Source organism: Nicotiana sylvestris, chromosome 9, assembly GCF_000393655.2.
Source record: "Nicotiana sylvestris chromosome 9, ASM39365v2, whole genome shotgun sequence".
NCBI lineage: Eukaryota > Viridiplantae > Streptophyta > Magnoliopsida > Solanales > Solanaceae > Nicotiana > Nicotiana sylvestris.
In genome coordinates, this window is record NC_091065.1 from 55,661,357 (window position 1) to 55,684,490 (window position 23,134).

The 23,134-nt window shown below is 40.6% G+C and overlaps 1 protein-coding gene and 1 long non-coding RNA gene across 8 annotated transcripts; one reads left to right on the forward strand and one right to left on the reverse strand.

Moving 5' to 3' along the window:
* The first annotated feature begins 1,557 nt into the window (after window positions 1–1,557).
* On the forward strand, window positions 1,558–22,308 carry LOC104221118 (uncharacterized). 7 transcript variants are annotated; one of them, XM_070156122.1, is made up of 6 exons: window positions 1,558–3,343; window positions 3,453–3,660; window positions 5,756–5,864; window positions 13,109–14,639; window positions 20,695–20,759; window positions 21,639–22,308. In XM_070156122.1, exons 4-5 carry the CDS (start codon window positions 13,871–13,873, stop codon window positions 20,721–20,723), a joined length of 798 nt encoding a protein of 265 aa, XP_070012223.1. In that variant the 5' UTR covers window positions 1,558–3,343; window positions 3,453–3,660; window positions 5,756–5,864; window positions 13,109–13,870; the 3' UTR covers window positions 20,724–20,759; window positions 21,639–22,308. The 7 variants fall into 7 exon arrangements, 5 of the variants coding, with proteins under 5 accessions (XP_070012223.1, XP_070012224.1, XP_070012225.1 ...); XM_070156123.1 differs by having other exon boundaries at window positions 1,558–2,318; XM_070156124.1 differs by having other exon boundaries at window positions 1,558–1,955.
* Window positions 9,739–10,091, reverse strand: LOC138877166 (uncharacterized). Its single transcript, XR_011402503.1, has 2 exons — window positions 9,987–10,091; window positions 9,739–9,874 (listed from the first exon to the last, which is right to left on the reverse strand). It is a non-coding gene; the product is annotated as an uncharacterized lncRNA (long non-coding RNA).
* Window positions 22,309–23,134: the final 826 nt, after the last annotated feature.

Consider the following 23,134-nt stretch of genomic DNA (forward strand, 5'->3'; position numbering starts at 1 on the left):
ATTCGATGGTTTTGTCATTTACAAAGGTAATGATGCCTAGAATCGTTTGTTGCCATTTCTCAAATTTGATGATTTCTGCTGCTACACGGGTTCGACATGGCACCCAGAAATCTTTAGCTTATGCGTTGTGTGGCTCGATTCAGGTCTATTGGGCCTGAACGCAAAGAGCCGACATGGAATGGGGATAAGACATTAAGATCTTGAATCTCCACTTTGCCGCTCCATTGTGTACCAATTGGGCCTGTTTTCGAGTTTGGCCCAAATTATTTAAACTCGTGAGTTCTATAATTGCAGTACGTCATGGGGTTTAGCTTCAAGGGGAAACATATCATTGTTTATTTATTTCATTTTAAGTCTTAAATGTCAACATAAATGTCTGTTGAGGTTTTTTTTTCGAGCTTCCACTTTACTTAAGTTAGACTATTTCAAATAATTGAGGAGTGCCATCCTAGATAAGACATAGTCTATGGCCCTCCGAGCTTTTAGTTTAAATACCCTTCAAAATGGAATTGAGGTGCGCCGCGCCAAATAAGACCTTAAATGCGTGGCCCTCATTTAATTGTTTCTTCCAAAATACTTAGAACTCGAGGCATGTCATTTAGCAAATTTCCATGGCCTTCGCAAAGTTAAAACGCGTAGTTGCTTTAGGCGCGTATTTTAATAATATTACCTTCATAAACTCGCGTGTGCATTTTATGTGACCCAAATCAAAATCTTAAAACGTTGACTAAAATGTGTTTAGGATTGCGGGTGCATTTCATGTGGCGCGATCCAAAGGCACGTTTTAAAACGACGTTCAATCTTCTTTAAAAATTAATTAAAAGCGGTTAAAAGTTTAAAATGACATCATAGGTTAAAACGTGTTTCTAAAATCAGATAGTTAAGTCGAATATAACAGTTGAGCGACCGTGCTAGAATCACGGAACTCGGGAATGCCTAACACCTTCTCCCGGGTTAACAGAATTCCTTACCCGGATTTCTGTGTTCGCGGACTGTAATACTGAGTCAATCTTTTCCTCGATTCGGGATTTGAACCGGTGACTTGGGACACCATAAATCTCCCAAGTGGCGACTCTGAATCTTTTAATAAATAATCCCGTTTCAATTGTCCTTTAATTGGAAAAACTCCCTTATACACCCTCTCGGGGGTGTATGTAAAAAGGAGGTGTGGCAATATATATATATATATATATATATATACATATAAGCTATATATAAGGCAATATATATATATATATAATACATATATAAGGCAATATATAATTATATATATATAGTTATATATAAACAATTTATATTAGTATATACATATATAGTTTACAAAAAATTGCCTTAAATAAAAATATTTTTTTTAAAAAATAGCCCAGAACGAAAAAGCCCGTTTGGCCCGAGACCATGTGGACTTAGGACCATAGTGGGCCGATTTCACCCATTGGGACCATTAGGCCCGGCCCGTTTAGGCCTGGGCCCGGACCACAATACCGCCTTAGAAATGGCGGTAATGGGTTTATCTGAAAAAGTAGTGGCCTTTTATATAGCCGGACATGTGGTGGTTTTAATTAACTCTTGCTCTTATATCAATTCGGTTGTGAGGTGTTGTAGTCATCCTTCAATCCACGGGATATCTTCCAAATGCTTCTGTTCAATTGCTTTTCATTTGACAGCTTATCCTGCATCAAATTACTTCACATCATTTGTCATTTGTGCTTTCTAGATTGCTTCCTATTTTGTTGCAAGGACACTCAACCTAGTAACTTTTTAAAATTCTCAGCTTTAAACTACAATACTCATTGCATTTTTCTATTTCTACTATACATAAGTGACTAAGGTGGACGAACACTGCGTATGGAAGTGGTACAAACTGCTACTGTGGATTGTACTCCATTCAGTCAGAAAGACTCACCCTCTAATTCACACGTGTATTCCACTCAAAAAAATTCACCCTCATTCACACAGTTATGCTGCTTTCTCACTCTCTCTTGAACCTTCTTACCTATTTTCAATTTTCTTCGAATTTCTTTTGCATCTTTGTGGTCTTCACTAGATTTCTCTTCAAAGCTTTTCCATTTTGTGTATTTTCTTCAGAGATTCTTCCTTTTGGCTAATTTGTTATCGTCCCGGTTCGAAGTTCTGGAAAGTTTTTTGTTTAATTAATCTTTTGCTTATTACACTTGATTTATGGTAGATTTTTGCTAGATTTACATATATCAATAATTCTATCTAACCGGCACATGCATATCTTTCAATGTTTGTTCATTTTTGAAACTGCGATTCTTCTTCTCCTTCAGTGCTTTGCCATTGGAAGATTAAGTCTTGCAGTACGAGTAACCACATTTCACTATCAGTTGGCATACTTTCATGGTGTTCAATATGTGTGAATGTTATAGTTAGTGATAGTTTCTTTCCTAATGTCTAATTTTGGTTTTGCTTCCAATTTCCAGTTATCTAATATTTTTCATTCTTAATTTAGTTGACACGATGCAAATGACTCTAAGATGGTTGATGATATGCCTGAATAAACATTAATAATTTTATTAGTAAATAAAACCTTTTAGGTTCCTGCATTTGAAATTGGACATCGTAGAAGATCTGTAGTTGATAAGAATAGATTTTCACTGTTTAAATTCATCTCTACTGATGGTTTCCCTATCTATTACATTATTATAATCACAACTACAAAAGTAATCATGTCTTGTGCTTCGGTCAAAAATATTACTCCTAGGTATTGTGATTGCTTGGTCTTTACTGATTTCTCGCGAAAAATTACTTATTTCATTTCAATGCCATTAAATTTGTTATATGCACTTTTTCATGTTCACTATAGTTCCTATCAAAAATATTTGTATTATTTTGTTAAAAAAGTAATAAAACAAAGGTCATTGTGGAACTAAGATGTGGTTGAAATGTGCTGAACTCTTTTGCATCAACAGCTGATGTTCTCTGTTAGAATTTAATGAAAAAAACACCTTTTAAATTCTTGAGTTTTCATATAGAATAGTATAAGAAAATTAGATGCCAGCTACTTTTGCATCTATGATTGACATTCTCTGATAGAATTTAAGCGAAACGATAACCTTCTCTTACATTAAAAAGAAGTTGAATTTATTTTTTTGTTGGGATAAGGTATTGGTGAACTTGATTACTCAAAATGAAGGATATTTGCAATGCTCTACTTAGAATCCTGAATCATGATGCTTCTGAGTAAAAAAATAGATCGGAGAGGCTTTAGGTTTTCACTACATTAGTCCATCCATTCACAAAATCTTTTATGCATTTATGATCTATATAGTGATATGTCCTACACTATTTAAAAGATCAGAGAATGCAGCTTCACTCAAATAAAGTAAATCTTTTACTATTTAATAGTATCTAAATCCTCAATATATCTACATTAATCACATAAATGCTGCTAATATAACATTTTATGATGAAATGATCTACCTACTTTTCAGGATACAATATATGTTTCAATATCTTTGCAACCAACAAGGAATTCAGAACTCCAGTTTTAGCTGTATTACTTGAAGATGCAATAGAACTATCAGTGAGCACTTACAAGTCCAAGGAGCAATACAAAATTATATCCGGTGAAGAAAAAAAAATACTTAATACATAATTGGTGTGGCAAATGGCTTCTTATCCATTGATGCGAATGTGATGGTAAGGACTTGATGTCACTGTATGTAATTTTATTTTATCTTGATACTTGGGGTGGACACCTTTGAGTTATGGATGTATTGGGTGCGGATGTTGATGGAAAAATCAACGGTGTCATGTTCGTTTGTCTTTATGTCATTTTCTTTTGTCCTTTCTCAAGACTTTTCATGTTTCTTTATACCTTTTCTTAAGAGTCAAAGTTGGGGTTATGGAAGCGATGTCATTGAATTTCAATATTTGTTAAAATGAGAGGAAGAGTAATTGATTCAAGAAAGAGAATCATAATCTTCTTTAGGAGTCACGGACTCATGAAAGATGCAGCGAAAACCTGTCTAATCTGGCATTGACTCATTAAATCTTCCATTTTTTTCTGCTCAGTCTTTTTCTTGTGTGATAGTTAGCTTATCAGAGTATTTGGCAATATCACTATGTACTTTCGGGGCTTGCTAATATTGAAGCTCCTTGATGCCTTTGCCAATCCAAAATATTGGTGCCTATTATGTTTTAGTTATCAACTTTAACCATGTTTATTCAAGAGTTGATTATCCCTTTGAAACAATATGCAGCAACATTTTTAAGTTAACAATTGTTTATAGTTTTGTTGTAAGTGTTATCATCTTTCCTGCATTCATTTGAATTACAATATTGATGATGATAATGTTCTATAATGTTTCTTAACATAGTTCTTGCTGTGAGATTTATGTTATTTACCTTTTCTTTAGGGTTAATATAAAGTTTTTCCTCAACTACCTTTTCAGGATGATAAATGGGGTCGTATATTAAGATACAGTGTTGTTATGATCTTAATATTATAAGGTTATCAACAATATATGACAAGGTTAAATAGTTATAACAGATTATTTGTGTGAATATATAGAGGTATAAATTACTATTTGCATTTACTTTTTCAGTAGGTGAGTAACTTTATCCTTGGTGATCGCTCTCATAAAATGTGACAACCATAATCCACATATAGCTGAAGAAAGTTCTTATTCTATTCTATATATACCAGGTTCCTTACAATGTTTAAGTGTACATATTTTGCCGTGGTCTCTTTCTCTTTCCATGTTAGAGAAATTGGGTGTGATGTGGTATTCTTAAACGTGCTAAACAGTTAGCCACTTTAGCGCAACCAGGAGTGGAGATGGCGGTTGGAGGATGTTGCTCAATCCTGCAATTACAAGACTTAGATGTTGCTAAATCCTGCAATTACAAGACTTCATTCTACAACATGATACTTCCTCCCATTATACCAATTGATCTTACACATCTGTACATTTCTCTAACTGTAAATCTGATAGATATATGCTCTCTGGAGGTACTTATTTTACACTTCTGAAGGATAACATGTGGATTGTTAAGCTAGAAGCTGTGGTTTACAGTTATGGGCAATAATAGCCTTCGTTGTACTTGGAGATGGGGACAGTCTTCCATGTTAACTTTTTTGGTACCAAACAACCGGCCATGGTCTACAATATTATAAATCAAGTTCTAAACTCGTGTGAAGGTGTCTTGAAGATGGGGACAATCTTCCAAGTTAACTTTTTTAGTACCAAACAACCAGCCATGGTCCACAGTGTTGTAATTCAAGGTCTAAACTCATGTGAAGGTTCCATAGTCTATGTTTGATATTTGGCAATTCTTTAGCAGAACGTATTCAACTGGAACCAAGTCTTATGACCCATTTGCGTATGTGCAGAAATGCATGTTCTACATATGTATTTCAATTTGAAGGATGTCTGTGTGGCACATTATGAACATAAAGACAAGTTAATACTTTAAATTGGATTATTACAGTAGTACCTCAAAACACTTATGGAATAGTTTGCCTATGTTGGGCCCGTGCTAAGCACGGGTTTTCCTTCTCTAGTAAAAAGAAAAGAATCCCATGGGTCAATTGTGGTCAACAAAGTGAAGGTAGCCAAGACACTAGATCTTCTGCTGCTCTGTCCATATAAGACTCTAACATATGCTTCTTTATTTGAACTTGAAACATTCTTTCTATATTCACTGCATTTAAGTAGAAAGGTGCCTTATGGTTGATGTTGTTGAAAAGAGTGAATACCGAGCTTAACATATATGCTCGTTTCTTTCTAAGGTAGGTGCTCGTGAGTTTGTAAGAGTAAGTAGAACTGGAAGGCCTGATGATTTGCTAAACTCAACAATAGGAGGTTTTGGCAGTGGTGCTATTCTTGGACGCCTGCAAGGTCAGATTTACAACTCTCTCTCTCTCTTTTCATGTGCCTCTATCTTAGTAGTTCCTGTGCAAAAGGGGGCTACTGTGAACATTAACTCAAGATCTGGTCCATTCTTTTCAAATCTCATATGATCATGTTTTTACCTATGAAAAAAGGAAAAAAATGTTCAGTTGTTAATTTGTCATTGTAATTGTAGTCTAATTGAAGTAGCCGGTGGTCTGATTTTCCATCGACATGGTTTTTGCTTGTTGAAGCCAAACAAGAGCAACTAAACTTGCATAAGTCGTAGTTACTTGATTCCCGACATTGTCCATTCGAGCGGAAGTTCCAAATCCAGGAGACCGTTTAACGAGAAGTGGTTCTTTGAAAAACAAGAGGTTTATGTTTTTTTTAAAGATGACCTCATTAGAGGTTATGGATACTTGTTCAATGGCTTTCATTTTCAACTACTTCAGGAATCCGCGCATCACTTTAAGTATGCTAAAGATGTTTTACTAGGCCCATTTAGGAAGTGGTCTGCTTACTCCCTATTTTCCTCGACTCTGTTCGTGACTAGTCCCAATAACTGAAGGACGCATTTCCATTTGCCCTAGTTTGTCTCTAAAACAGTTTCTCTATGCATCCTTCTCATGAAACAGTTGTTCTATGCAATCAGTGTTAAATCTTTGTAATATCACTTCAAATATTTGTGCTCCATGTGTATTCTTACCTAGGTTAGGTTCCTGCTTTAACTTAATGTGACGACCCGGCCAATCGTCTCATGAGTTACCGCTCCATTTCCCCATTTCAGCTTCTTTACGCTTCGTTATCCGTGTTTTATGTGATCGAATTTATTAGTTCGAGTTCGGAGAGGATTTGGTAAGAAATAAGACACTTAGTCTCTTTTAAGAAGGCTTAAGTTGGAAAAGTCAACAGGATGTTGACTTATGTGTTAGGAGGCTCGAAAGTGAGTTCTGAGGGTTCGGTTAGCTTCGGGAGGTGATTTGTGACTTAGGAGCGCGATCGAAATGGGTTTTGGAGTTGTAGAGAAGATTTAGGCTTGAATTGACGAAATTGATATTTTGGCAAATTCCGGTTGATAGGCGAGATTTTGATATAGGGGTCGGAATGGAATTCCGAGAGTTGCAGTAGCTTCATTGTGTCATTTGGGATGTGTGCGCAAAATTTCAGGTCATTCGGACGAGATTTGATAGACCTTTTGATCGAAAGTATAATTTAAGAGTTCTTGGAGTTCTTAGGCCTGAATCCTATGTTAAATTGGTGATTTGATGTTGTTGTGAGCATTCCGAAGTTTTGAGCAAGTTTGAACGATGTCATGAGATGTGTTGGTACAATTGGTTTGAAGTTCTGGGAGTTCCGGGTAGGTTCCGGGATATTTTAGTGCAAAAATCATAGCTGTAGCAGGCCTACAGGGGTTGCAGGCCCCAGAACTCAACCATGTGGTCCGCACAAAAATGAGTGCGCCCGCGGTGAGTTCCGTGCGGACCGCACAAAGTCGGATGCGGCCCCTTGTTGAGTGCTGTGCGGACCGCGCAAAGTGGTGTGCGACCGCGGTGGGGAACGATCCGCTGGTCCTACTTCGGAAGCTCATATCTTTTGATCCACAAGGAATTTTGAGGTGATTCAAAAACGAAAGTTGTAGCCCTTCGTGTCTAGTTTCCAGAAAGGTAAAGATATCGCAATTTGGACATCTGTAGCAAAAGTTATGGCCAAAATACTAAAGCCTGTCACTGTAGAGGGAGGCCTGTGCGGCCGCACGTCGCCTTTGCGCGGACCGCACTGGCTTGCGCGGACCACGTGCGTTTTGGTGCGGCCCGCATGAGCTGAAACCTGAGGGGTACCTATAAATACGAGGTTTTGGGTTTTATTTAATATTTTGACCTAGAGAGCTCGGATTTTGGCGATTTTTCGAAGGTTTTTCAAGAAATTCATCGGGGTAAGTGATTTTAACTCAGATTTGGCTAGAATACATGAATCTATCACTGAATTCATCATTTAATTCGTGATTTGAGATGAAATTTGGGAAGAAAATTGTGAAACCTTTCAAAAATGTAAAATGATGATTTGAAGGACCAAATGGTATCAGAATTGGATAATTTTGGTATGGTTAGACTCGTGAGGGTATGGGGATTCTGAAAATGTAAATTTTACCCGATTCCGAGACGTGGGCCCGGGGCTCGGGTTTTGCTAATTTCGAGATTTTTGATATTTTTCGAATGTTTTCGCTTGGGCTTTGTTCCCTTAGCATATTGTGACGTATTCGTTCTGATTTTGGGTAGATTCGACGCGCGTGGAGGCCAATTCGAGGGGCAAAGGCGTCGCGAGCTTGAGAATTAGCCAGTTCGAGGTGAGTAATGGTTGTAAATGATGTCCTGAGGGTTTGAAACCCTGGATTGCACATCGTAGTGCTATATTGAGGCAAGATACGCGCTGGATGATGAGCGTGAGGTCTTTCATTACTGGGAATTGTGACTTGGTCCATCCCGATTGATGATTTTACCGAATATTTGACTGAAATTCATTCGTTACCATCATGATTTGGGCTGATTGCCATATTTGGGCTTCAGACCAACTATTTGAACCCTTCGGGGATTTTTATCACTGTTTCCTCACTACTTGGCTTATTATTTGAACTCAGTCCTGTTTATGTCTACTGTTTTACAAACTCAGCCACTTTTACTCAGATTTGAAATTTAAATGATATTTTTACATCATGTTTTGGGCTGAGAACTACTGTTTACTAATGCCCAAGGGGCTTATGATGATTTCTGGACTGAGTGAGGCCGAGGGCCATATGTGAGGATATGTTGAGTGATATGAGGCCGAGGGCCTGAGATACTATTTATGCCATGCGGTGGCTTGAGTGATGTGAGGATATGCTGAGTGATGATGCCACGAGGTGGCTTGATATAACGCTTGGGCCGTAAGGGGCCCCTCCGGAGTCTGCACACCCACAGTGAGCGCGAGTACCCATGTGATTTGAAAACAGTGGTAACAATGACACTGTATTAGGGGTGGGCGTTCGGTATTTCGGTTCGGTATGTAAGAATTTCGGTTCGGTATTTTGGTATTCGGTTTATCAATTGTGTATACCAAATACCATACCAAAATATTTCGGTACGGTTCAGTATTTCTTATTTTGGTTCGGTACGGTTTCGGTTTAACAATCAATGAATAATCAATGCTAACAGTGCACATGCACAATTGAAATTTTCACTCTAAAAGAATCTGTTTTTCGATATATAACAGTGCACAACTGCACATGGCTGAAACAAGAATAACATATTATATTCTGGCAATTCTGGCTGAAACTCCTGTGATAACCAATTCACATGGCTTAAGAATAAGTGAAAAGCAAAAGCTGAACAAGACAACAACTTCTTTACAATCTGGCAATCTGCAGTTGCACGCCAATATACTGTATGTCATATTATACAATATTACAATCTGCATTCTGCACGCCAGTATTAGTATACACTAATACAAGTGAAAAGCAAAAGCTGGCCAACTGCACAATGCACATTACACAACTATATTAAACAACTTAAACACAGTTGACAGTTCAATACTGCAATCAACTGGCCAACTGCACATTACACAACTTAACACTTAACACAGTACACAATTGAATCTGTACACAACTACACAACACATTACACAACTTAACACTTAACACTTAAACACTGTGCAATAAAAATACAGTCCAACAAAAACAGTCTTAACACTTAAACACAGTGCAACTGGCCAACTGCAACAGTCTTAACACTTAAACAGTTAAATATAGAGCAACAAAAACAGAGAGGGCATCCCTCAACAGTCAACAAACAGTCTTAATTCTTAAACATGAATTCCAGGAAGACGCGCAAAGTAACTTAAACAACTCTTTGGATTAACATTATATACTTGACCACAATGTTTGCACTCTACTTTGCGAACTTCTCCGTTATCTTCTTTCACCACAAAGTATTCCCAAATATCGGAGCGTTGAGCAGTAGCACGGGGCATGATTGCACTTGAACCTAAAAAAAATATAAATCATAAGTTAGAATATTATAGTTTGATGATAATAAAACAAAACTACAAAATATTAAGTATATCATTATCACCAAACAAATAGAGTATTAAACTTACCACTCAAGATGCAAGTTGCAACTATACATTAAACAATGCTAGTAGTGCTTCCATTATTTTCCATATCTAAAGATAATACGACCAAATATGTCATACAAATGAAAAAGCATGATATATTATTTTGAATTAAAATACACACAAAATAATAAAGCTTACCAAGCTCGAGTTCCTCAAGATACTTCAAGTCTTCTTCAACACTAATAGGATTCTTCTCTTCTCTAAGCCAATCTTGAACACAAATAAGAGCTTGCACACATTTAGGAGTCAATGAACTTCTAAATGAATCAAGAATACGGCCACCAGTGCTAAACACGCATTCCGACGCCACACTAGAAATTGGAATTGCCAACACATCACGAGCCAACTCCGAAAGAATAGGAAATTTAGGATGTGATTTCCACCAACTCAAGATATCAAATTCTTCACTAAAAGGCTCTTGTTCTTCACTAATGTATTTATCCAACTTCGATTTAGCACCCCAACTTCCATTGTCTTCCTTTTTTTTCTTCAAGCTAAGCTTAGTCCTTATTTTTGATGCACTTATAACACTTCCACTAGATGTATTAGATGTGTTGTTAGATGAAGTAGAACTAGATGGAGATTGAGGACAAGATTCGGTTGAATGCTTTTTTAGATACTCTCCAAACAAAGAATTCATATAAGCATACACCTCAACATTTATTTTCTTCCCTTTTTCCTCCCTACAAAGTTCTTCAAGTGCTCCCTCAACATATTCAAATTTGTTACGTGGATCCAAGACGGAAGCAATAAAAATCATTTTATTCATCTTTTCAGGCTCACCCCAATACTTCTTGAACTTTTCTTGCATTTGCTGAGACATTTTTCTCAAATGCTCATCCTCACTAGCTAAACACATTTTCAAATGACAATAAAGTTCAGATACATCCTCAAAATGAGAATTACAAGTGACATAACGTGAACCTGAAACTGTTTTAGTTAGCTCGTGAAATCTTGCAAGAAACTCTATCACATTCCTCACATTCACCCAATCATCAGATTCAAGAGGACCTGCATTTCCACCATCTTTACAAAGATGAGAACATTGATAAGCAGAAAATCCATCATAAAAAAGATGCAACTTGTCAAAGGCTTTTTCAAAGTGTTGTGCTGTATCCAACATCAAATAGGTGGAATTCCACCTGGTAGGAACATCCAAACACAACGTTTTGGTACATTCTACCTTTACATGTGCACAACACTGTTTAAACTTTAAGGTCCTTGCAGGCGAAGATCTCACATACCTCACAATATTTCTAACACGTGTCACAGAAGCATCAAGTTCTTTCAAACCATCTTGCACAATTAGATTTAGTATATGAGCCATGCATCTCACATGAAGATGTTTACCACTCATCATATTAGTTTTCCACATATCTAACTGTTTAGACAATTCTTTGACAGTGACATCATTTGAAGAAGCATTGTCCACAGTAATAGTGAAAACCTTGTCTAATTTCCATTCAAGCAAACAATCCCTAATAGCTTTAGCCATCTCTTCACCCTTATGACTAGTGATAGGGCAAAAATTAAGTATTCTTTTATGCAACTTCCAATCCCTATCGATGAAGTGGGCTGTCAAACACATATAATTTATTCTTTGTAATGAAGTCCAAGTGTCTGTTGTTAGGCAAATTTTTGGTTGTGCTTCTCTAAAAGAACTTCTTAGATTTTGCCTCAATTCACCGTAAACTTCATAACAATTCCTTGTTATTGTTCTACGAGAAGGAAGACGAAATAGTGGTTGAGTTTTTCTCATAAACTTCATAAAGCCTTCATTTTCTACAAAGCTAAATGGTAGTTCATCAGTAACTATCATCTCAATTAAGGCCCTCCTAACCACTTTTTGATCAAATTTCCAAATTGATCCTTCATCATTTTGGCAAGATTGAAAATTTATCTTTGTTTGACTATTATCTTCTGCAATTTTAAGTGGGTATTCTTTGCATCTAAGCAAATGATTCTTCAATCCTGTTGTTCCATTCTTAGATGAATTAGCAGCATAAGCTTGTTTACAATATCGACACCGTGCTTTCCCAACCCCATTAACCTCAAATTTATCAAAATGGTTCCAAACGTCAGACCTAGGTTGCATTGCTTTCCTTTTCTTGGAATCTTGAGTATCAATGGTGTTGGTGTTACTATATACCGTAATAGGTAAACTTTCACTAGAACCAACATCACTTACTTATGTTGAGTGATTGTGAGGTAGCCCAAGGGGTCGATACTGTACTGAGAGTGAGCCCCAGGGGCTGATACTATGCTGAGCGATTGATACTATGCCCGAGGGGCAGATTTCTACTTGTTAATTACCTGTTAAATTACCTATTTTACTTGTTTTAAAAAGGAATATCATTTGATTTCTTCACTGATTTACTGGTTTAAGTGATTTTACTGCTTGATATGGAATTGCTTTGTGCCTTTACGTGTTTTCATACTTTCAACCATTATTTGTAATTATTACTCACTGAGTCGGAGTATTCACATTACTCCCTGCACCATGTGTGCAAATTCAGGCATAGCAGAGTCCGCACCTGAGCGCTGATTCCTTCCAGGCTAGGCAGTGATTTGGAGTTACGAGGTAGCTGTTGACGTCCGCAGCCCCTTGTCTCTCTTATCCTCTATCATTTATGTTTTCTTCAGACTGTTGTATCGGATTCCGTACTTTGTAGACCTATAGCAGATTCTGTAGTAGCTCATGACTTGTGACACCCCGGTTTAAGCTGTGTCAGGATGGTTCATACTGTTATTATTGTTAAATTCCGCAATTTGTGAGCATTATATTATATGTTATTACCGTTATGATGATAAACTGTTTAAAAGAGGTGTTCCGTTTTGGTCTAGCTGGCCTTGTCTTCAAGAGAGGCGCCATCACGATCGACTTCAGGAATTGGGTCGTGACAAGTTGGTATCAGAGTCTAGGTTACTTAGGTCTCACGAGTCATGAGCAGGTTTAGTAGAGTCTCGCGGATCGGTACGGAGACGTCTATTTTTATCCTCGAGAGGCCGCAGAACCTTTAGGAAAAATTTCATATTCTTGAAACTCTTGTCGTGCGAACTTGTTGGTCCGAGTACTAAACTTCTGATATTCCATTCTCTCACAGATGGCGAGGACGCGAGCTACCGGACGAGGTGGACGACCACCAATGCCACCCACTGAAGCCACCAGAGGCCGTGGACGCGGTCGTGGACGTGGTAGGGGCAGAGCAGCGAGGGCAACACCTGTTGATGCATCGACTGCGCCGGCTCCGAATCAGGCTCCCGCTATGGACGCTCCAGCAACACCAGTTCAGGCACCAGTTGTGCCTATCGTGGTTCCGGGTCTTCAGGGGGCCTTGGCACAGATCTTATCAGTTTGCACTGACTTGGCTCAGGCAGTTTCAGCCACTACAGCAGCAGCCACTTCACAAGCCGGGGGGAGGCAATCAGACCCCCGCTGCTCGCACACCTGAGCAGGTAGTGCTGGGACTACAGACATCGGGGGCACCTCCAACTCAGCCGGTTGCACCAACTCAGGAGTTTATTGTACCAGTTATGCCGGATGATGAGCATCGTCGTCTTGAGAGGTTTGGTAGACTCCAGCCTCCGTCATTCAGTGGTACCGAAGGCGAGGATGCTCAGGGTTTTCCTGATAAGTGTCAGCGGATGCTCCGTACAGCTGGGATTCTTGAGACTAGTGGTGTGGCATTTATCACCTTTCAGTTTACTGGGGCTGCCTTCACATGGTGGGAGGCGTATGAGAGGCGTAGGCCGGTTGGAGCAGCGCCCCTTGGCAGCAGTTCTCCACTCTCTTCTTGGAGAAGTATGTGCTGCAGTCCCGCAGAGAGGAGCTGCGTAGGCAGTTTGAGTGGTTGCGACAGGGGGATATGACTGTGTCACAGTATGATTCGAGGTTTTCTGAGTTGGCCCGTCATGCCATTTGGATGGTTCCGACAGATTGTGAGAGGATCAGGGGATTTGTTGATGGCCTTAACTATCACCTCCGTATTCTTATGACCCGAGAGAGGGTGTTGGGTGCTACGTTCGAGGAGGTGGTCGATATTGCTCGCGAGATTGAGACAGTTCGCCGTCAGGGTCGAGAGGAGACGGAGGCCAAGAAGCCTCGAGGATCTGGCAGTTATAGTGGTGCTTCTTTGAGGGGCCAGTTTCAGCATGGTAGAGGCCGTTCTTTCAGGCATGCTCAGTCAGCCCGCCCAGAGTATCGCGGGGCATCTTTGGGTCATGGTCATCATGGATCTCAGCGGGTCCAGTCATCACTCAGTGCCCTTCCAGCCCAGAGTTCATTTCATGCCCCGTCAGTTCAGGGTTCTTCTATGCCGAGTGCATCAGCTGGTCACTCCGGTGTAAGGGGTTCCCTTCAGTCCCCTTCTCCAGCACCTGGGAGTTGTTATGAGTGTGGAGAGTTTGGACATGTGTGGAGGCAATGTCCTCGTCGTATGGCTGGTTCATCTCAGCAGAGGGGTCAGCCCTCGACTACTACTCCAGTTACCTCACCACCCGCCCAGCCAGCTAGGGGTGGAGGTCATGCAGCTAGGGGTCTCCCTAGAGGGGGAGGTCGATCAGGGGGCGGTCAGGCCCGTTTCTATGCACTTCCTGGCAGGCCAGATGCTATTGTTTCAGATGTTGTCATTACAGGTATTGTTTCAGTCTGCCACAGAGATGCCTCTGTATTATTTGATCCCGGTTCCACCTTTTCTTATGTGTCATCATACTTTGCTCGTTATTTGGGTACGCCCCATGAGTTTCTTGCTTTACCTGTTCATGTATCTACCCCAGTGAGCGATACTGTTATTGTAGACCGTGTGTACCGGTCATGTGTGGTAACTATTGGGGGTCTGGAGACCCGAGTGGATCTATTGCTATTGAGCATGGTGGATTTTGATGTCATTTTGGACATGGATTGGCTATCTCAGTGTCGTGCTATTCTAGACTCCCATGCTAAGACAGTCACTTTGGCTATGCCGGGTGTACCGCGGATCGAGTGGCGTGGTGTGACTGATTATATCCCTAGTAGAGTGATCTATTTCTTGAAGGCCCAGCGTATGGTTGGGAAGAGTTGCCTTTCATATCTAGCATTTGTGAGGGATGTTGGAGCTGAGACTCCTAGTATTGATTCTGTCCCAGTTGTAAGGGATTTTCCCGATGTTTTTCCTGCAGACCTGTCGGGCATGCCACCGGACAGGGATATTGATTTTGGTATTGACTTGGTGTTGGACACTCAACCCATTTCTATTCCGCCATATCGTATGGAACCAGCAGAGTTGAAGGAATTGAAAGAACAACTTCAGGAACTCCTAGATAAGGGGTTCATTCGGCCTAGTGTGTCCCCTTGGGGTGCACCGGTTTTGTTTGTGAAGAAGAAGGATGACACGATGAGAATGTGCATTGATTATAGACAATTGAACAAAGTAACAATCAAGAACAAATATCCTTTGTCTCGCATTGATGATTTATTTGATCAGCTTCAGGGAGCGAGGGTGTTCTCCAAGATTGATCTCCGTTCGGGTTATCACCAGTTGAAGATCAGGGATTCAGATATTCTTAAGACTGCTTTCAGGACCAGATATGGTCATTATGAGTTTCTTGTTATGTCTTTCGGGCTAACCAATGCCCCAGCAGCATTCATGCATCTGATGAACAGTGTATTTCGGCCTTATCTGGATTCGTTCGTTATTGTATTCACTGATGATATTCTGGTGTACTCGCGTAGTCAGGAGGAGCACGCAGCACATTTGAGAGTTGTGTTACAGAGACTGAGGGAGGAGAAGCTTTATGCAAAATTCTCCAAGTGTGAGTTTTGGCTCAGTTTAGTGGCTTTCTTGGGGCACGTGGTGTCCAACGAGGGTATACAGGTTGATCCGAAGAAGATAGAGGCGGTTCAGAGTTGGCCCAGACCGTCCTCAGCCACAAAGATTCGTAACTTTCTTGGGTTAACAGGCTATTATCGCCGGTTTGTTTAGAGATTTTCATCCATAGCATCGCCCTTGACCAAGTTGACTCAGAAGGGTGCTCCATTCGTATGGTCGGACGAGTGTGAGGAGAGCTTTCAGAAGCTCAAGACAGCCTTGATCACAACTCCAGTGTTGGTTTTGCCATCAGCCTCAGGTTCATATACTGTGTATTATGATGCTTCAAGAGTTGGGATTGGTTGTGTGTTGATGCAGGAGGGTAGAGTTATTGCTTATGCTTCTCGGCAGTTGAAGCCCCATGAGAAGAACTACCCCGTTCATGATTTGGAGTTGGCTGCCATAGTTCACGCATTGAAGATTTGGAGGCATTACTTGTATGGTGTATCTTGTGAGATGTTCACTGATCATCGCAGTCTTCAGCATTTGTTCAAGCAAAAGGATCTTAATTTGAGGCAGCGGAGATGATTGGAGTTGCTTAAGGATTATGATATCACTATATTGTACCATCCGGGAAAGGCCAATGTGGTGACCGATGCTTTGAGCCGAAAGGCAGTGAGTATGGGGAGTTTGGCATATATTCCAGTTGGGGAGAGACCTCTTGCGGTTGTTGTTCAGGCCTTGGCCAATCGGTTCGTGAGGTTGGATATTTCGGAGCCCAGTCGAGTGTTGGCTTGTGTGGTTTCTCGGTCTTCTTTATATGATCGCATCAGAGAGCGCCAGTATGATGATCCGCATTTGGTTGTCCTTAGGGACAGAGTCCAGCATGATGATGCCAGAGATGTGACCGTCGGTGATGATGGTATGTTGAGGATGCAGGGCCGAATTTGTGTGCTCAATGTGGATGGGCTTAGAGAGCTGATTCTGGAGGAGGCCCATAGCTCGCGGTATTCCATTCATCCGGGTGCCGCGAAGATGTATCAGGATTTGAGGCAGCACTATTGGTGGAGAAGAATGAAGAAAGATATTGTGGGATTTGTAGCTCGGTGTCTCAACTGTCAGCAGGTGAAGTATGAGCATCAGAGACTGGGTGGCTTGTTTCAGCAAATGGTTATTCCCGAGTGGAAGTGGGAGAGAATCACTATGGACTTTGTGGTTGGACTTCCTCGGACTTTGAAGAAGTTCGATGCTATTTGGGTGATTGTGGATCGGCTGACCAAGTCTGCGCACTTCATTCCTGTGTGTACTACCTATTCTTCAGAGCGGTTGGCAGGGATTTATATCCGGGAGATTGTTCGGTTGCATGGTGTTTCTGTTTCCATCATCTCAGATAGAGGTACTTAGTTTACTTCGCAGTTTTGGAGAGCCGTGCAGAGAGAGTTGGGTACTCAGGTAGAGTTGAGCACAACGTTCCATCCTCAGACGGACGGACAGTCCGAGCGTACTATTCAAATATTGGAGGACATGTTGCGTGCTTGTGTTATTGACTTTGGAGGTCCATGGATAAGTTTCTACCACTTGCAGAGTTTGCTTACAACAACAACTACCAGTCGAGTATTCAGATGGCTCCATATGAGGCTTTGTACGGGAGGCGGTGTAGATCTCCGGTTGGTTGGTTCGAGCCCGGTGAGGCTAGACTATTGGGGACAGATTTGGTTCAGGATGCCTTAGAGAAGGTGAAGGTGATTCAGGAGAGGCTTCGTACAATGCAGTCACGTCAGAAGAGTTATGCGGACCGGAAGGTTCGAGATGTGTCCTACATGGTCGGTGAGAAGGTCTTGCTGAAGGTTTCGCCCATGAAGGGTGTTATGAGATTTGGGAAGAAAGGCAAGTTGAGTCCTCGGTTCATTGGGCCTTTTGAGGTGCTTCGGAGGATTGGGGAGGTGGCTTATGAGCTTGCTTTGCCATCCAGCCTGTCGAGTGTGCATCCGGTATTTTATGTTTCTATGCTCCGAAAGTATATTGGGGATCCGTCTCATGTTTTGGACTTCAACACGGTTCAGTTGGATGACGATTTGACCTTTGATGTGGAGCCAGTAGCTATTTTGGGTCGCCAGGTTCGGAAGTTGAGGTCAAAGGATATAGCTTCAGTGAAGGTGCAGTGGAGAGGTCGGCCCGTAGAGGAGGCTACCTGGGAGACCGAGCGGGAGATACGGAGCAGATATCCTCATCTATTTGAGGCTTCAGGTATGTTTCTTGACTCGTTCGAGGACGAACGTTTGTTTAAGTTGGGGAAGATGTGACGACCCGGCCAGTCGTCTCATGAGTTACCGCTCCATTTCCCCATTTCAGCTTCTTTACGCTTCGTTATCCGTGTTTTATGTGATCGAGTTTATTAGTTCGAGTTCGGAGAGGATTTGGTAAGAAATGAGACACTTAGTCTCTTTTAAGAAGGCTTAAATTGGAAAAGTCAATCGGATGTTGACTTATGTGTTAGGAGGCTCGGAAGTGAGTTCTGAGGGTTCGGTTAGCTTCGGGAGGTGACTTGTGACTTAGGAGCGCGATCGGAATGGGTTTTGGAGTTGCAGAGAAGATTTAGGCTTGAATTGACGAAATTGATATTTTGGCAAATTTCGGTTGATAGGCGAGATTTTGATATAGGGGTCGGAATGGAATTTCGAGAGTTGCAGTAGCTTCATTGTGTCATTTGGGATGTGTGTGCAAAATTTTAGGTCATTCGGACGGGATTTGATAGACCTTTTGATCGAAAGCATAATTTAAGAGTTCTTGGAGTTCTTAGGCCTGAATCCTATATTAATTTGGTGATTTGATGTTGTTGTGAGCGTTCCTAAGTTTTGAGCAAGTTTGAACGATGTCATGAGATGCGTTGGTACAATTGGTTTGAAGTTCCGGGTAGGTTCTGGGATGTTTTAGTGCAAAAATTATAGTTGTAGCAGGCCCCAGAACTCAACCATGCGGTCCGCACAAAAATGAGTGCGCCCGCGGTGAGTTCCGTGCGGACCGCACAAAGTCGGATGCGGCCGCGGTAGGTGTCATGCGGACCGCACAAAGTGGTGTGCGGCCGCGGTGGGGAACGATCCGCTGGTCCTACTTCGGAAGCTCATATCTTTTGATCCACAAGGAATTTTGAGGTGATTCAAAAACGAAAGTTGTAGCCCTCGTGTCTAGTTTCCAAAAAGGTAAAGATATCGCAATTTGGACATCTGTAGAAAACGTTATGGCCAAAATACTAAAGCCTGTCACTGTAGAGGGAGGCCTGTGCTGCCGCTCGTCGCCTTTGCGCGGATCGCACTGGCTTGCGCGGACCACGTGCATTTTGGTGCGGCCCGCGTGAGCTGAAACCTGAGGGGTACCTATAAATACGAGGTTTTGGGTTTTATTTAATATTTTGACCTAGAGAACTCGGATTTTGGCGATTTTTCGAAGGTTTTTCAAGAAATTCATCGGGGTAAGTGATTTTAACTCAGATTTGGCTAGGATACATGAATCTATCACTGAAATCATCATTTAATTCGTGATTTGAGATGGAATTTGGGAAGAAAATTGTGAAACATTTCAAAAATGTAAAATGATGATTTGAAGGACCAAATGGTATCAGAATTGGATAATTTTGGTATGGTTAGACTCGTGAAGGTATGAGGATTCTGAAAATGTAAATTTTACCCGATTCTGAGACGTGGGCCCGGGGCTCGGGTTTTACTAATTTCGAGATTTTTGATATTTTTCGAATGTTTTCGCTTGGGCTTTGTTCCCTTAGCATATTGTGACGTATTCGTTCTGATTTTGGGTAGATTCGACGTGCGTGGAGGCCAATTCGAGGGGCAAAGGCGTCGCGAGCTAGATAATTAGCCATTTCGAGGTGAGTAATGGTTGTAAATGATGTCCTGAGGGTTTGAAACCCCGGATTGCACATCGTAGTGCTATATTGAGGCAAGATACACGCTGGATGATGAGCGTAGGGTCTTTCACTACTGGGGATTGTGACTTGGTCCATCTCGATTGATGATTTTACCGAATATTTGACTGAAATTCATTCGTTACCATCATGATTTGGGCTAATTGCCATATTTGGGCTTCGTGCCAACTATTTGAACCCTTCGGGGATTTTTATCACTGTTTCCTCATTACTTGACTTATTATTTGAACTCATTCCTGTTGATATCTACTGTTTTACAAACTCAGCCACTTTTATTCAGATTTGAAAGTTAAATGATATTTTTACATCATGTTTTTTGCTGAGAACTACTGTTTTACTAATGCCCAAGGGGCTTATGATGATTTCTGGACTGAGTGAGGCCGAGGGCCATATGTGAGGATATGCTGAGTGATATGAGGCCGAGGGCCTGAGATACTATTTATGCCATGCGGTGACTTGAGTGATGTGAGGATATGCTGAGTGATGATGCCACGAGGTGGCTTGATATAGAGCTTGGGCCGTAAGGGGCCCCTCCGGAGTCTGCACACCCACAGTGAGCGCGGTTACCTATGTGATTCGAAAATAGTGGTAACAATGACACTGTATGATGCAATTTGGTCAGGTAACAATGACTGACCATTATGTTGAGTGATTGTGAGGTAGCTCGAGGGGCCGATACTGTACTAAGAGTGAGCCTGATGGGCTGATACTATGTTGAGCGATTGATACTGTGCCCGAGGGGCGGATTTCTTCTTGTCAATTACCTGTTAAATTACATGTTTTACTTGTTTTAAAAAGGAATATCATTTGATTTCTTCACTGATTTACTGCTTTAAGTGATTTTACTGCTTGATATGGAATTGCTTTGTGCCTTTACGTGTTTTCATACTTTCAGCCATTATTTGTAATTATTACTCACTGAGTCGGAGTACTCACATTACTCCCTGCACCATGTGTGCTGATTCAGGTATATCAGAGTCCGCACTTGAGCGCTGATTCCTTCCAGGCTAGGCAGGGATTTGTAGTTACGAGGTAGCTGTTGACGTCCGCAGCCCCTTGTCTCTCTTATCCTCTATCATTTATGTTTTCTTCAGACTGTTGTATCAGATTCCGTACTTTGTAGACCTATAGCAGATTCTGTAGTAGCTCATGACTTGTGACACCCCGATTTGGGCTGTGTCGGGATGGTTCCTACTGTTATTATCGTTAAATTCCGCAATTTATGAGCATTATATTATATGTTATTACCGTTATGATGATAAACTGTTTAAAAGAGGTGTTCCATTTTGGTCTGGCTGGCCTTGTCTTCACGAGAGGCGCCATTACGATCCGGTTCGGGGATTGGGTCGTGACACTTAAGTACTAGGTTATTATGTAATGATGAAGGCGCTTATGCAAACAACCACATTGCTGGTGAAGTTGTTACTACCCAGTAAAAAGCTTCATTCATTTCGAGATTTGATATATGCTTGTGCAAAAAGACCATTGATATTAGAAGATTGGGCCCTAAAATCTTGAAAAGGCTATAATGGGTCATCTTTAGTATTTTTTGTTTCTCAATCATTGATCTTGAAGTGACAAAACTCAGTGCTGATCTGAAGCTTTGTGTATTTCCCTTTGACTCTCCAATTTTGTTCCAGATCGCCGCCCTTTCAATGTGAAAGTAAAAGTTCTGCTACCAATATCTGATTTCATTTTTCATCACTTCCATTTTTCCATGGTCATGCCGCTATTTAAAATCCTTTGTGTTTCGAAGCAATTTGAAAATGAGATGACCGCCTTTCATCTATGGGTTCTGATTTCTTAATCTAAGATATCCTATGCCTCTGTCTTAAAGCCATGCTATTCATCATGGTTGATGTTTATGAACCCGATAATTGCCTTACCTGTGCTTCTTGATGAAATTGTTAGGTGGTCAACTTGGTGCTGTTCGTTATTCAGTCATTTTTGCAGTTGCTGGAACGACAGTTGATTATGCTACCATCAAAATAAAACCAGCCTTGAGAAGTTTCTATGACTCTATTGTCAATAGGAAAGATGATTGGTTAAAATTGTCTGAGTGGTCGCCAATCAAAGTGCTTGATGAGGAAGCTCTTGCAGCAAAACGTGCCCGGGAAGAGCAACTATACAGAAGTGTCCACAATCTGAACAAGGAGGAGTCCTGATATTTAAGTACCTTTTTGCAAGAGGCGCTGCCAGAAGTTGAGAAGGAAAGGGTCTACTTCCATTTCCATGCCCTTCAGGTTAAAGACGAGCAGAAAATTCAAGCATTAGTATTCAACATTTCGTGTGCCTCCTGAATCTCATCGTGGCAAAGGGGTGAAACTTCTAATTCGTGTGTCCTGCATATTTACTGATGCTATGGATATGGCAATAATTCTTCGCTTATACCACAATTTGTTAGTAATACAATCGACATTTCATTTTCTTTTGAGTTATCAAACTCGACTAAACTTAGTAAATGAACGTTTTGAGTACAATGCTCAAGTTTTTGAGCAAGGGACCATTTTATTGTGATAGTTAAAAAATCATAATCGCTGTTGGATTATGCTGATGATCATGCATTAAGCTTCTGCGCTTCTTTCATGTGTCGCAAACCACATTACCATCAAAATTTATTTCATTTATTTCGTACTAATGATACTGGATAATTGATGTGTTTTGAATTGAGCTTTTAGAGAGAGGGGTTAGAGGGCAAGAATAATTGAGGAAACTTGAAACTCATTTCATTGTGTAATGCAATGATCATCTTTCATGTCAAAAGATACAAGTGTCACACCCTTTTTTTTTACTTCACTGACCCCTTTAAAATAATAAAAAGTGATTTTTTGAAGCTCAAACGGATTTTCAAATTCAAAGTGATAAAAAAATTGTGTTTCGAAGGATTTTTCAGAGTCGCCACCTGGCATTTGGATTCGATGTGCTAGGTCACCGTTTTAAAAATAGTTTTCCTTCAAAACATGTTTGACTCTAAAACTGACTGCACCGGAGATTCTAGATAAAGGGGTTCATTTGACTCGGGGAGAAGGTGTTAGACATTCCGCGAGTCCCGCACAAAGTCTACGTGGCATTCCCTAGATAAAATAATGAACTAAAGGGAACAACCTCTTGTCTCAAAGCTCAAACAAAATCCAAAGGCTTGCCTACCCAAGTGATAACGGCCTAAACATAATCCTAGCGATTAAAAATAATAAGAATAAAATAAAATGATATTAAGTTTGATTCACAGTTTATGACCAAGAGCCATTTTTTATTTTCATAGATTATTTCCCCGACCCAACCCTTCAAAATGTCGCCATTTTCATTCAAAATTCTTTCTATGTCTTCATTCTAAAAATGTATAGAACAGATCTTATAAAACATAATTCAGTGAAGCTAACCAAGATCAAAATCATAACAGATTAATT